Source organism: Stegostoma tigrinum, chromosome 29 (genome assembly GCF_030684315.1).
Source record: "Stegostoma tigrinum isolate sSteTig4 chromosome 29, sSteTig4.hap1, whole genome shotgun sequence".
NCBI classification, from domain to species: domain Eukaryota; kingdom Metazoa; phylum Chordata; class Chondrichthyes; order Orectolobiformes; family Stegostomatidae; genus Stegostoma; species Stegostoma tigrinum.
The window spans coordinates 41,696,160-41,711,869 of NC_081382.1; the positions used below are offsets into that span (position 1 = coordinate 41,696,160).

At 43.3% G+C, this 15,710-nt stretch overlaps 1 protein-coding gene across 3 annotated transcripts in view; it reads left to right on the top strand.

The window, feature by feature from the left end:
* The first annotated feature begins 7,730 nt into the window (after positions 1-7,730).
* LOC125465276 (cip1-interacting zinc finger protein-like) overlaps positions 7,731-15,710 on the top strand; it is a 72,027-nt gene continuing 64,047 nt past the window's right edge. The window contains exon 1 of one of the 3 annotated variants that reach the window (XM_059638153.1): positions 7,731-8,007. In XM_059638153.1, coding sequence (XP_059494136.1) covers positions 7,874-8,007 — 134 coding nt within the window. In that variant the 5' untranslated portion in view covers positions 7,731-7,873. The remainder of the gene's footprint in view (positions 8,008-15,710) is intronic. The other 2 variants (XM_059638151.1, XM_059638152.1) reach the window with 2 other exon arrangements.

Here is a 15,710-nt window from a genome sequence, read left to right on the forward strand (position 1 = left end):
GCATCTGACACAAACTCCACACACGAGCCACCCAAAGGGCTGGAATTGAACTTGGGTCCCTGGCACTTGTGAAGTAATAATGCTAACTGTTGAGCCACCATGCTGTCCCAAACCATACTTCTAGTAAGGCTGAATATTATTTCACTAATACTTGCACAGGTCTAAACAAACAATATGGCTTCTTAAAAACATGTTTCTCAAATTTTGAAATACATATGCCTCTACTTTTATCAATAGCTGGCAAAAGTAAAGGTGACATGGGAAGGGACACCTGGAATGCACTGCTTAGGAGGTGATGACTTGTCAATACAAGAGGAAACCATGGGCAACACAGAAGGGGTAGGATAGTGGTTTTCGTTGGTTGCCCTCACTATCACCATTTGGCTAGATTACTGCCTGCTTAGGCACCAGTTCATGGTAATACTGGACAAGTCAAATTCCAGAGTAACATCTGTCTTGATAGACCATGTCGCATTTTCAAAAAAAATTCCAGATGCTGGATAACAGAAACACAAACAGAAATTGCTGGAGAAACTCACCGGGTCTGGCAGTGACTGGATCCAAAACGTTAATTCACCAACCCAAGGAAGCCTAACCAGATAAATAGAAAGCGGGACATAACACCAGCGCTTCATCAGAGGCTCACTGATGATGTTACCTAGAATAGTGACGAAACGTCTGAAAAACTAACCTTCCAGCTCAGCGAGCAAACTCACATCCAGAACCTCAACCTGAGCTACAAATCTTCTCAAAATGTTAACTCTGCTTCCTGCCCAAAGATGCTGCAACCTATACTCACCTCTACAGGCTCCATCCCCACCCCTTTAATTTGTCTGCCTCCTCTCCACCTATCTTCACCTCTATCCACCTTCGGTCCACCTCCCCCTCTCTCCCTATTTATCTCAGAACCCTCTCCCCATTCCCCTTTTCTGATGAAGGGTCGAGGTCAGCTTTTGTGCTCCTGAAATGCTGCTTGGCCTGCTGTGTTCATCCAGCTCAACACTTTGCTGCAAGACTTGCTGAATTTCTCTAGCAATTTCTGTTTGCATTTCTTATTTTCACAATTCTGTTACTATGGTGGTCAGTCACCAGTGGTTGCCATTGTATCTTTGATAAAAAGAATTTAAGTTTATTACACAAAGAATAGAGGAAAAGACTAAGATGACAATTTGAAAAACATCCAAAAAGCTTCTCTTTTCCAGCAATATCCTTTATTGATACTCAATCCTAATATTACAAAATACCTTTCGTAATTGATTTCTGACACAATTAACAAGGCTACAATGATTTACTGTTGACAAATGTATGTATATTTTGTATGTAAGATTACAATTATTTCCGTTATTCTATCTCCCTGACACAGTATTGTTACTAGTTAGCTCAGACAAACATTTAAGAGGATTAATGTTTGGCCAAAAAAACACAAATGGCATAGGTGGAGGCTATTCAGCCCATCGTGTCTATGCAAGCTCGAGTGCATATTATTACCTAATGTCAATCTTCTGCTCTTTTGCCTATTCTTGCAAGTTATTCCTAACCAAATAATCATCCAATGGTCTCTTGAATGTCTCAACTGAATCTGCTTCCATCATACTTTCAGGCATTACATTGCTTCCAATGTTACGGACAGTATGGCCCATTTATACATATGAACTAGGAACAGGAGAAGATCATTTAGGCCCTCAGCCTGAATGGCCTATGACAACTCATAATTTGTATTTTTATGTAAATATAAATGGGAATATTATCTGTGCTAGCAAACGATTATCTATTCAAAAGCCCTTTTTCCATACATCTGTATATATTTTAAAATGTTAATTTATATAGCACAATCTCAGGATGCCCCAAGTGTCTTCTAAACCATGTAGTTAGTGACTGAGTTAAGGATACATAGTGTATTAAGTGTTACATCCCACTTGGGACAGTGTGCTGATGCTTGAGCCTCTCTATTCCTTAGGGCATCATGAAAAGATTTAATCAAAGTCTGTACAGTTCCCAACTTACCTGACTGACAGATTCAAGCCAACAGAAAACAGTCGCCAGACCCCCAAAAAAATTGATGTTAAACACAGAGGAAAGATCCGACAGACAAGCAGAGTTCAAAAAGCACGAGTTCACAAGACTCAGTAAGGTGAACCTTTTTCTTCCAGATACCGTCTACTGCCTGGTCTTTTTTCAGTTTCTTTCACTTTGTGGCAGGAGGCACAGGCAATTGATACAGTCTTTGTATTATTGGTTAAAAGCAACAAATCATTGCAACTTTTGGAAGAAAATAACTAGAATGATTTTACTGCAGAGATATGAAGACAGAGCCTTCTGACCTTGTCCACTACACACATGGCAACTGTTCAGTTGCCCAGGATCCAATCACAGAGCATTGTTAAACTGGTGACCTCAACTGGTCTGAATAAATAATCTGTTGCTAGCTAAACTTGCTTTGCAAACAAACCCTGATAGTGTGTGGAGAGGAATCTCTTCTTCTCCACTGTTTGCAAAGCAACAATGTAAAGGCAATAAAATGTGAGGCTGGATGAACACAGCAGGCCAAGCAGCATCTCAGGAGCACAAAAGCTGACGTTTCGGGCCTAGACCCTTCATCAGAGAGGGGGATGGGGAGAGGGAACTGGAATAAATAGGGAGAGAGGGGGAGGCGGACCGAAGATGGAGAGTAAAGAAGATAGGTGGAGAGAGTGTAGGTGGGGAGGTAGGGAGGGGATAGGTCAGTCCAGGGAAGACGGACAGGTCAAGGAGGTGGGATGAGGTTAGTAGGTAGGAGATGGAGGTGCGGCTTGGGGTGGGAGGAAGGGATGGGTGAGAGGAAGAACAGGTTAGGGAGGCAGAGACAGGTTGGACTGGTTTTGGGATGCAGTGGGTGGGGGGGGAAGAGCTGGGCTGGTTGTGTGGTGCAGTGGGGGGAGGGGATGAACTGGGCTGGTTTAGGGATGCAGTAGGGGAAGGGGAGATTTTGAAACTGGTGAAGTCCACATTGATACCATATGGCTGCAGCGTTCCCAGGCGGAATAGGAGTTGCTGTTCCTGCAACCTTCGGTTGGCATCATTGTGGCACTGCAGGAGGCCCATGATGGACATGTCATCTAGAGAATGGGAGGGGGAGTGGAAATGGTTTGCGACTGGGAGGTGCAGTTGTTTGTTGCGAACTGAGCGGAGGTGTTCTACAAAGCGGTCCCCAAGCCTCCGCTTGGTTTCCCCAATGTAGAGGAAGCCGCACCGGGTACAGTGGATGCAGTATACCACATTGGCAGATGTGCAGGTGAACCTCTGCTTAATGTGGAATGTCATCTTGGGGCCTGGGATGGGGGTGAGGGAGGAGGTGTGGGGACAGGTGTAGCATTTCCTGCGGTTGCAGAGGAAGGTGCCGGGTGTGGTGGGGTTGGAAGGCAGTGTGGACCGAACAAGGGAGTCACAGAGAGAGTGGTCTCTCCGGAAAGCTGACAGGGGAGGGGATGGAAAAATGTCTTGGGTGGTGGGGTCGGATTGTAAATGGCGGAAGTGTCGGAGGATAATGCGTTGTATCCGGAGGTTGGTAGGGTGGTGTGTGAGAACGAGGGGGATCCTCTTGGGGCGGTTGTGGCGGGGGCGGGGTGTGAGGGATTTGTTGCGGGAAATACGGGAGACGCGGTCAAGGGCGTTCTCGATCACTGTGGGGGGAAAGTTGCGGTCCTTAAAGAACTTGGACATCTGGGATGTGCGGGAGTGGAATGTCTTATCGTGGGAGCAGATGCGGCGGAGGCGGAGGAATTGGGAATAGGGGATGGAATTTTTGCAGGAGGGTGGGTGGGAGGAGGTGTATTCTAGGTAGCTGTGGGAGTCGGTGGGCTTGAAATGGACATCAGTTACAAGCTGGTTGCCTGAGATGGAGACTGAGAGGTCCAGGAAGGTGAGGGATGTGCTGGAGATTGCCCAGGTGAACTGAAGGTTGGGGTGGAAGGTGTTGGTGAAGTGGATGAACTGTTCGAGTTCCTCTGGGGAGCAAGAGGCGGCGCCGATACAGTCATCAGTGTACCGGAGGAAGAGGTGGGGTTTGGGGCCTGTGTAGGTGCGGAAGAGGGACTGTTCCATGTAACCTACAAAGAGGCAGGCATAGCTGGGGCCCATGCGGGTGCCCATGGCCACCCCCTTAGTCTGTAGGAAGTGGGAGGAGTCAAAAGAGAAGTTGTTGAGTGTGAGGACGAGTTCAGCTAGGCGGATGAGAGTGTCGGTGGAGGGGGACTGGTCGGGCCTGCGGGATAGGAAGAAGGCAACTGAGTTACAGCCTCCTGCAGTGCCACAATGATGCCACCCAAAGGTTGCAGGAACAGCAACTCATATTCCGCTTGGGAACCCTGCAGCCCAATGGTATCAACGTGGATTTCACAAGCTTCAAAATCTCCCCTTCCCCTAATGCATCCCAAAACGAGCCCAGTTCTTCCCCTCCCCCCCACATCACACAACCAGCCCAGCTCATCCCCTCCCCCCACTGCACCCTAAAACCAGCCCAGCCTGTCTCTGCTTCCCTAACCTGTTCTTCCTCTCATCCATCCCTTCCTCCCACCTCAAGCCGCACCTCCATTTCCTACCTCCCACCTCATCCCACCTCCTTGACCTGTCTGTCTTCCCTGGACTGACCTATCCCCTCCCCACCTCCACACCTATACTCTCTACCTATCTTATTTTCTCTCCATCTTCAGTCCGCCTCCCCCTCTCTCCCTATTTATTCCAGTTCCCTCTCCCCATCCCCCTCTCTGACGAAGGGTCTAGGCCCGAAATGTCAGCTTTTGTGGTCCTGAAATGCTGCTTGGCCTGCTGTGTTCATCCAGCTCCACACTTTGTTATCTTGAGTTACAGTAACTTGCTTTTGAAGACACAGCATTTCCTTCCACAGTCATTGTTTTAAAACAAAGTCTTTTTTTCCATTTTATGCCATAATTAAAAATAAAAAGATGTGGTTTTGCATAATCCCAGCTGATGTTACTATTGGCCAAATCAGATCCAGAATAAAATCCGGCTCTAATAGATTATTTTTAAAAAGTATGGTGGTCTTTTGCTGAAATAAACACACAAGGCTCCAGGTTTTGATGTTTATTACACACAAGAAAATAAAATATGTAAATATAACAATTGCTTGTACTGTGTGTTTTGAAATCTTTCGAGGTACTTCAGTACCAAGTCTTTCCAGTTAATTAAAATCCAGAGAAATTTTCCTTCCCCATCACATTTATTGAATTGTTTCTTCTCAGTTCCCCGTCCTGTGAGCTGTGAATCTTTCTTCTTCGACTTCTCATGGAGCTTAGAGTTTTCTCAGTGTTTTAACCATCGTCAGTGTTCTAACCAAATACTCTCGGTCTTGGAGTTTCAGAAACACCATCCTTTCACTGAGTTAACTTATTTTCTTAACTGTTCTGAACAATGTCTTTCTTCTAGAATAGACTATCCTTTTGACCCCAGTCAGGTCTTCTTCAGACTGAATCCAAATGCTTTTGAACTTAAAAATTTCTCACCCTAGATTCTGGTACAGCTAATGGTTTGCCATTTCCTCTCTTATGATATAAACCCCCACAGTATGAATCAGCAGGCCAAGCAGCATCTCAGGAGCACAAAAGCTGACGTTTCAGGCCTAGACCCTTCATCAGAGAGCTGTTGAAGGGTCTAGGCCCGAAACGGCAGCTTTTGTGCTCCTGAGATGCTGCTTGGCCTGCTGTGTTCATCCAGCTTCACACTTTGTTATCTTGGATTCTCCAGCATCTGCAGTTCCCATTATCACTCAAAGTATGAATCAACTTCCTTTAATATTCCAAGATGCCTTGCAGACACCTGCTCTTTGGCACATACTGATTTTAAAATGATGATTCTAGAAAATCTGATTCCGTTAATTTTTAAGCCTTTCATACAAATAGACCAACAAATGTGCCGCAGTTTGAAATCCAAAAAAACTCAATCATATTCCTATCATAACAACACTCTGAGTGACTTTGATAGAGGAGAGCTGGAAATCATGCTGGTGCAAACTTGTGAACATTTATTGATCGCTTACAGAGGCAGATTCCAGCAGGACTCATTTGATTCTTCTTGCCTCGATTCCAATATGCGATTGGTAAGTACCAACAATGCACTCTAATAATTATGCATGGCAACCCAATTGCACACAGTAAGGTTCCACAAATATTTTCGTAATCCAAGAATCCCTACAGTTAATGACCAGAGATGATGGGAACTGCAGATGCTGAAGAATCCGAGATAACAAAGTGTGGAGCTGGATGAACACAGCAGGCCAAGCCGCATCTTAGGAGCACAGAAGCTGATGTTTCGGGCCTAGACCCTTCACCAGAGAGAATGACCAGTTAATGACCAGATAATGCTTTTAATGATACTGGCTGATAAATATTGGCAACGGATATCAGAGAGATCTTCCTTAATCATTTTTGAAATAGTCGTATCTGATTTTTAAATTTTTAGGCCCACCCAAGGAGACAGAAAGCTTGAGTTTATGTCCCAAACAAAGATGGTTCTCAAAATTGCAGTGAACCAGATGCTGGATTCTGTTTTAAGTGAATACGACCAATACCTTTCTGCACTCCTAAGATGCTGCTTGGCCTGCTGTGTTCATCCAGCTCCATACTTCGTTATCTTGGATTCTCCAGAATCTGCAGTTCCCACTATCTCTAAATACCTTTCTGCCATCCACTTTGTCTATGCAAACAGCTACATGGATCCAGGAGAAAATAAGGATAGCAGATGTTGGAAACTAGAGTCAATAAATGTGGAGCTGGAAAAGCACAGCCAGTCAGACAGCATCCAAAGAGCAGGAAAGTCAATGTTTCGGGCTGAAACCCTTTGTCAGGACACAGATCCAGTCTTAATTTACCCCTTTTTACTGGCTCAGGTTTTGCCCAGCCGATTAGGCTCACTTTAAAAATTACAATATACTGAAGAACACACTAAATGGACTGTAATAAAGCACTGGAAATGGATCTTTCGTTGGAATTGAACTTCAACGCCTGGAGAGAGAGAAATAGAAGTAAACTTTTCAGGCCAGTAATCTTGCATTATTTTTATTAATTCTATGATATGGAGGTGCCAATGTTGGGCTGGGGTGGACAAAGTCAGGAGTTACACAACTCCAGGTTATGGTCCAATAGGTTTATTTGAAATCACAAGCTTTAAGACCAGAAGTGTTTGGTTAGAATTCTGATGATGATTAAAAGACTAGCCTCATCTGACAAAGTGGCAGTGCCTCAAAAGCTTGTGATTGCAAATAAAGCTGTTGGACTATAATTTGGCATTGTGCGACTTCTGTCCTTATTGAATCTAAGAATGTAGGCATTGCTCATTGCACTAGAACCATTAACTATTTTCTTTCTCTCGCCACCAATAAGTCTGGGCATTTTCTATTTATATTCCAGACTTCCAGCAACGGCAGTTACTGGACTTGAACTTTAATTCTGCTTTCTCTCCGCAAATGCTACCAGACCTGCTGAGTTTCCCCCAATAGTTTTCTGCTTCATGCCAAGAGCTCCACCAGGCTAGAGTTTTCTCATATACAACAAAAACGAAATACACCCAACACTGGAAATGTGAAATTTAATGAAAGAAGAGCAGAGATTTAGGAAACACGGCAGCATTTCTGCACAACAAATGACGGAACCGCCATCTTTATTCCTGGCAAGAATGAGCGTAGGAGACACCATCTTTAATGCAGGCAATGGGGTTCGAGCCCTCCTGGCCGTTGGCGGCGCTGTTTTGGGAGTTTTCCTTCCGGCCGCTCGCGGCAGGTATTCCTTCTCCCGCGAATGCAAACGGTCGAATTTCTCCTCCTTATTAACAATAGAAATTATCAGATTTTAAATCGTGTAAAAGAAGAGATTTTGTCGGCGTGATGTTCCCTCAACAACAGCAGCAGCAACACTTCCAACAGCAGCTGCTTCAGCTCCAGCAGCTAATTCACCAGCAGCGGCAGCAGCACCGCCATCCACATCCACATCCACACCCGCACCCGGGAGGCTCTAACCGGTAAGACCGTCAGTCTAGGCCGGGGATGAAACTAGGCCCATACCGACTCTACGTGATCAAGGGGGAGGGTGAAGGCTGTGCTGTGGTAGGATAACGATCTCGGGTGGGAATTTGTGATTAAATGACAGTTGTAAATAATGTATTTAAATGAACTTTTCGAAATCAGATTCATCTTAGAACTACTTTCACACTCCGTCTTTGCTTGCCCGCCTCTGGGAGAGAGAGTCGTTTTTATTTGAAACGAAAGTTAATATAAACGCCGGAAGAACTTGTGGCCTAATAGGAATTTGCACTTACCCGCGTTTCCATCCATGTTAACTCTCAACTGCGGGAGTGCTACGCTGTCGGTGGTGCTATCCTACAGATAAAGTGGATAGCGACAAACTTTTTCCCAGAGTGGGGGACTCAATTACTCGGGGTCAGGATTTCAAGGCGAGAGGGGAAATGTTTAAGGGAGATATGTGTGGAAAGTTCTTTACATAGAGGGTGGTGGCTGCCTGGAATGTGTTCCCTGTGGAGGTAGTAGAGGTGGACATGATAGTGTCATTTAAGATGTATCTAGACAGATACATGAATGGGCAGGGAGCAGAGGGATGAAGATCCTTGGAAAACAGGTGACAGGTTTAGACAGAGGATCTGGATCGGCGCAGGTTTGGAGGGATGAAAGGTCTGTTCCTGTGCTGTAAATTTCATTGTTCTTTGTTCGAGACATTAAACCGAAACCCACCCTGCATGGACAGTGAGAAAGGACAGGATAGTTCTTCCTGCTGTTTCCTGGGCCAATATTTATCCTGTAGCTAACAGCACCTGACGCAGATTAGATTAGATTCCCTACAGTGTGGAAACAGACCCTTCGGCCCAACAAGTCCACACCGCCCCTTGGAGCGTCCCGCCCTGACCCATCCCCCTATAGCCCACACACCCTAGAACACTACTGGCAATTTAGCATGGCTGATCCACTTAGCCTGCACATCTTTGGACTGTGGAGGGAAATCCACACAGACACGGGGAGAATGTGCAAACTCCGCACAGACAGCTACCGGAAGCTGGAATCGAACCCGGGTCCCTGGCGCTGTGAGGCTGCAGTGCTAACCACTGAGCCACCGTGCCACCAAATCTTTGTAATTATCCAGTCATTCATCATATTGTTTTGCGGGCTCTTGTGATGTAGTGTGCCTAACTCAATTCCAGTAAGTAAAAACCAAAAGAACTGCAGATCTGTAAATCGGGAACAAAAACAAAACTTGCTGGAAGTGATCAGGTCTGGCAGCATCTGTGAAGAAAAAAATCAGAGTTAATGTTTTGAGTCCAGTGACCTTTTCTCAGAACTGATGGTAGCTGGGAAAATGTTGCTTTATATGCAGTATAAACATCTGTATCTATTCTAATAATTTTTGATCCCAACATCTCCGAACAAGCTAATTACAAAATATCACACTGGAATAAGTTGGGTTTTGCTGATTGCATAATGGTTGTCACCTAAATTACGTTACAACAGTGACTACACTTCAGAATGTCCTTCATTAGTTGTAAAATGCTTTAGGTGCCCTGAGGTTATGAAATATGATCTAGAAATGTCAGCGAAAAACTGTGCTAAAAGTACTTAGCAGGTTGAATGGCATCTGTAGAGAGACAAAGCAGCTGATTCAATACATAACTCAAACAACATCTGCAAAATGAAAGTCCGGATAGTACTTCAGATAGGAGACTACAATAGGATGAGGAAAGAGTTGGCTAAAGTAGACTGGAAGTAAAGTCTTTATGGTGGGACAGTGCAGGACTTCCAAAGCAACTATTCAAAGTGCCCATCAAAAGTATATACTGGTTAAAAAGGAAGGACTGTAGGAAGTGGTAATCAGCCATGGATGTTTAAGGAAATAAGGAATGTCATCAAATTGGAAGAAAGGGCACACAAAGTGGCAAAGACCAGTAGGAAATGAGAAGATTGGCAAAACTTTAAATGGCAATAGAAAGCCACAGAAAAAGCTATAAAGAAAATTATGATAGCCTACAAGTGTAAATTAGCTCTGAGTATAAAGTCAGATAGCAAAAGTTTCCAGAAATATATAAAATGAAAATGAGTGACTAAGGTAAACATCAGCCCTTTAGAGGATTAGAAGGGGGATTTAATAATGACAAATGAGGAAGTAGCCAATGCACTGAACAGATATTTTGTGTCAGTCTTCACAAATAACATGCCAGTAATTGATGACAAGGAAACTAAGGTAAGTGAGGACCTAGAAATGACCATTATCATGAAAGCAGTAGTGTTGGGCAAGCTAGTGGTAGGCAAGTCTCCTGGCCCACATAGAATGCAACCCAGGGTCCAAAAAGAGATGGCGGGAGAAATAGCAAATGGTTCTTGTGGTAATTTTCCAAATTTTGCTGAACTCTGGGGCAGTTCCAGCAGATTGGAAAACAGCTAGAGCAGTGCCACTGTTTGAAAAAGGAGGTAGACAAAAGATGGGGAATTACAGGCCTGTTAGCTCAACTTCTGTAGCAGGGAAATGCTTGAATCTGTCATCCAGAGAGAAATAGCAAGATGTCCACACAGAAATTGTCCTATTGGGCAGACGCAGCATAGGCTCATGAAAGGCAGGTCATGCTTAACTAATTTAGTGGAATTTTATGACGACATTACGAATGCGGTGGACAACGAGGACCCAATAGATGTGTATCTGGATTTCCAAAAGGCATTTGACAAGGTTCCACACAAAAGGCTGCTGCGTAAGACAAAGGTGCATGGTGTTACAGGGCAATGTATTAGTATAGACAGAGGATTGGTTAACCAACAGGAATCTAAGAGCAGGGATAAATGAGTGCTTTCAGGTTGACGATCAGTGACTAGTGGTTTGCCTCAGGATCAGTGTTGGAACTGCAGTTGTTTACACTTTACATAGATGATTGGAGCTGGGGACCATGTGTGGTGTGTCAAAGTTTGTGGATGACACTAAGATGAGTAGTAGAGCAAAGTGTGCAGAGGACTCTGAAAGTTTGCAGAGGGAAATAGATAGCTTCCCTGAGTGGACATTGACCTGGCAGATGGAGTACAGTGTTGGTAAATGTGAAGTCATCTATTTTGGTAGGAATAACAGTAAAAAGGACTATTATTTGAATGGTAAAAGACTGTAACATGCTGCTGGGCGGAGGGACTTGTGTGCCCTTGTGCGTGTGGGTTGGTTTGCTGATATGACAGGTAATTAAGAAGGCAAATGGAATTTTGTCCTTCGTTGCTAGAGGGATTGAGTTCAAAAGCAGGGAGGTTATGTTGAAGCTGTATAGGGTGCTGGTGGGGCCACACATGGAGTACTGCGCTCAGTTTTAATTTCCTTACTTGAGAAAGTATGTGCTAGCACTGGAGGGGTGCAGAGGAGATTCGCTAGGTTTATTCCAGGGTTGAGGGGGTTTGCTTATGAGGAGAGACTGGGATTACGTTCATTAGAATTTAGAAGAATGAGGGGGGACCTTACAGAAACATATAAAATTGTGAAGGGAATAGATAAGATAGTTTCAGGGAGGATGTTTCCACTGGTGGCTGAAACTAGAATAAGAGGGCATAGCCTCAAAATTAGGGGGAGCAGATTTAGGACTGAATTGTGGAGGAACTTCTTCACCCAAAGAGTTCTGAATCTGTGGAATTCCCTGCCCAGTGAAATAGTTGAGGCTTCCTCATTGGATGTTTTTTAAGCTAAGGTAGATAATTCCTTTACTGTGAAAAGATTAAGTGTTCTGGTGAGCGGGTGGATAAGTGGAACTGAGGCCATGAAAAGATCAGCTATTGAATGGTGAGCGGGCTTGAAAGACCAGATGGCCTACTCCTCCTATTTCTTATGTTCTTATACAAGAAACTCTTTAGCTGATATATCGTACTATTTTTGCATTTATAGTCATGAAGCCGTCCAGCGCGGAAACAGTCTCTTCAGTCCAACTCATCTGTGCTGACCAGATGTCTGATCTGACCTAGTCCCATTTGCCTGCATTTAGTCCATATCTCTGTAGACCCTTCCTATTGATATACTATGTAGATGCTTTTTAAATGTTGTAATTGTACTTGCCTCCACCACATCCCCTGGCAATTTGTTCCATACACATACCACCTTCGTGTGAAGATGTTATCCCTCAGGCCCTTTTTTTAAATCTTTCCCCTCTTCCCATAAACCTGTGTCCTCCAGTTTTGGACTGCTCCATCCTAGGAAAAAGGCCTTTGCTTTCACTTTATTCGTACTCCTAATGATTTTATAAACCCTTATACGGTCGCCCTTCAGTCTCTGACGTTCCAGGGAAAAAGCCCCAGCCTACTAAGCCCCCCTATTGCTCAAACCCTCCAATTCCAGCAACACCCTTGTAAATGTTTTCTATACCCTCAACATCCTTCTTATTAGAAGGACCACCAGAATTGTATGCAGTATTCCTAAAATGGTCTTACTAATGTCCTGTACTGTAGCAACATTATGTCCCAACTCCCATTTTCAGTGTTGTGACCAGTGAAGACAAATGTCCCTAATGCTGCCTTCACTATCCTTTCTATCTGCGACTCTACTTCCAAGAAACTGTAGTTTGTTTTGCAACACTCCCCAGTGCCGTACCATTAACTGTATAAGTCCTGCCCTGGTTTGCTGTACCAAAATGCAACACCTCACATTTATGTAAATGAAACTCCACCTACCTACCACTTCTTGGCCCGTTGGCCCACCTGTTCAAAACATTTGTTTTGGAAATTGATACACGTACAAACACCTGTGTGAAAATAAAGTTGCCCCTCAGGTCCCTTTTAAATCTTTCTCCTCATCTTAAAATCATGCCTGTAGTTTTGAAATCCCCCACCTTAGGGAAAAGACCATTGCTATTCACTTTATTTATGCCATTCATGATTTTATAAACCTCTACAAAGTCACCTCTCAACCTCCTATGCTGCAGGGAAAAAAGAGACAGCTTATCCAGCCTGTCCCCATAACTCAAGCACTCCAATTCTGGCAACACCCCTGTAAATTTTTTCTGCACCCTTTCCAATTTAATAAGGTCCTTCCTAAAGCCGAGTGACCAGAACTGTACACTGTACTCCAAAAGTTGCCTCACCAATATCCTGTACAGCCGCAGTGTGATATCTCAGTTGTTACATTCAGTGCTGTGACTGATGAAGACAAATGTGCCAAATGTCTTTTTTACCACCCTATCTAATGATGATGTCACTTTCAAAGAACTGTACCTGAACACCTAGGTGTCTCTGTTCAACAACAGCCTCCAGGTTTGTACCATTAACTGTGTAAGTCCTGTCTTTGTTCATTTTACCAAAATGTATTACCTTGCATTTACCTAAATTAAACTCTGTTTGCCGTTCCTTGGCTCATTGGCTCAGTTGCTGAAGATCCCATCGTACTCTTTGATTTGTCTGGAGAGGCAATGGCCTAGTAGTCTTATTGCTGGACTGTTAACCCAGGGACCCAGATAATGTTCTGGGGACCAGGGTTCAAATCCTGCCATGGCAGATGATGGAATTTGAATTCAATACATATCTGTAATTACTAATCCATTATTGATTGTTGGAAAAACCCATCTGGTTCACTAATGTGCTTCAGGGAAAGAAACTGCCGTTCTTACTCGGTCTGGCCTACATGTGACTCCAGACCCACAGAAATGTGGTTGACTATTAACTGCCCTCTGGGCAATTAGGGATGGGCAATAAATGCTGCCTGGCCAGCGATGCCCTCATCCTGTAAATGAATAAAGAAAAAAATGATAACTTTCTTCACTGTCCACAATGCCAGCAATATTTGATATCATCCAAATTAATTCTCTGAGGTGCATTGCAGTCAGGACACAATGGTGTATTGGATTAGAAGGTGAGTCTGATTCCGATTTCATGTATATAGTGACAGCAATAAAAAAAGATCAGCAGTCTGAAAAATGAACCAGAGGCAGGCTGCAAACTTGCATTCGGGGTGAATTTCTGTGCCCTGAGTGTTCATTATAAGTATATAGAGTTGGTTAATCTGCAGAAAGGCATAGTCTGGAATTTTTATCTTGCAATGTGAATTGGTGAATGAATACAGGCTTTTCGTACTGCTTGGCGTATGGAATGACTTGGGCATTGGCAATAGCATAAGCCCATGTGGACTGTCATAGTGACTGTTTGGTAGTTCTGAGACAATGCACCCAACAGATCTCTCAAAATCAGTTGGATGTTTCAACAATGCTACAGAGTGCTCCTGAAATTTATTCTATAAATTAATAATAAACTACCCCAAAGCTTTCCAGCTGCCATTTGTCCTCCAACCTCCATAAGTTTGAGCTTACCCAACTCTGACTTCTGTTGGCTCTTGTTCTATGAGTAAGCACCTCAATTTTTAATATGTTCATGCTGGTGCTTAACTTACTCATACCTACCTATTTATGTCACCACCTGTGACCCTTCTGGATCTTTGCCTCCCTCCAATTCTGACCTTTTGCATCCCAATTTTAATTTTATCACCAGTGCAGCCCTGCCTTGATTCTAAATTCTGGAGATCCCTCCCTTTAAAAACATCTAGTTGTTTGACCATCGCTAATGCAAATGTTTTCTTCTGTGGCTCAGTGTCATTTATGTTGTCTGATTCTGACATTGTAAAGCTTCAAAGTTTTACAGTATTGAAATTGCTTTAGAAATGTAAATTGTTGAAAGGTAGAAAATGCAATAATTATAGCCTCGCACGATGTAATAATTGTAACAAGGTCAGCCAGGCGGATGTCATAAAATATGAGATCCCTGGTTGGGGCTGTTAACCTGCTCCAATCAGGGAGCCCTGGCTGACTGGTAAGAACAGGATATCAGAGGTTCTGTTCAATCTTAAGATCTTGATCTGAGAAAGCTGGACCGGTGTCATGTATTATGCACATGTAAATAAAGGTGATTTGGAGATGGGATGCCAGCTTCTGTGGAGTTATTTTAGTGACAGTGCAAGAAAAATGAAGCTCCTAAAGAAATTGACTCACATCAGGCAGATTTGATAACTGACCTCAGTAAATGATCCTTCAGAAAGTAGTTAGTATAACATAATAGATTTTAATATTCAGTTCGGGAGTGAGAAACATGTGTCAGAAATGACTTCTTAACTTGGAAAAGAAAGGGAATTATGATGAAATGAGGATAAAATTAGCTAAAGTGAACTGGGCAAATAGATTAACAGGAATGACAGTAAGCAAGCAGTGGCAGACATTTAAGGAGGTAATTCATAACTCTCAGCAAAAACACACCTCAGTAAGGAGGATGGACTTTGAGAGAATAAGTCAACAGTGGCTAACCAAGGAAGTTAGAGTATTAGCTTGAAAGAAAAAGCTTATTAGATGGCCAAAGTCAGTGACAGACCCAAATACTGGGATAAATTCAGAAGCCAGCAAAGGATTTAAAGATATAATACAAGACAGAAGATAAACTAGTGAGGAATATAAAAATTGACAAGAGCTTCTCTTTAAAAATATATTTTAAAAATGGAAGAAAGAGGTTAAAGTGAACATAGGCTGAATAGAAAATTAATGTGGTGAAACAATTTTGGAACACAAGGAAATGGCACAGGACAGCAACAGATATTTTACTTTAGTCTTTATGGTGAAAGATATTCAGACACCCCATTAATACTTAGGAATACAGAGGAAGAATTAAGTGTTGTCACCCTTTTCTAAAGAAGTAATATTAGACAAATAAATGGAGTTAAAGACAGATAAATATC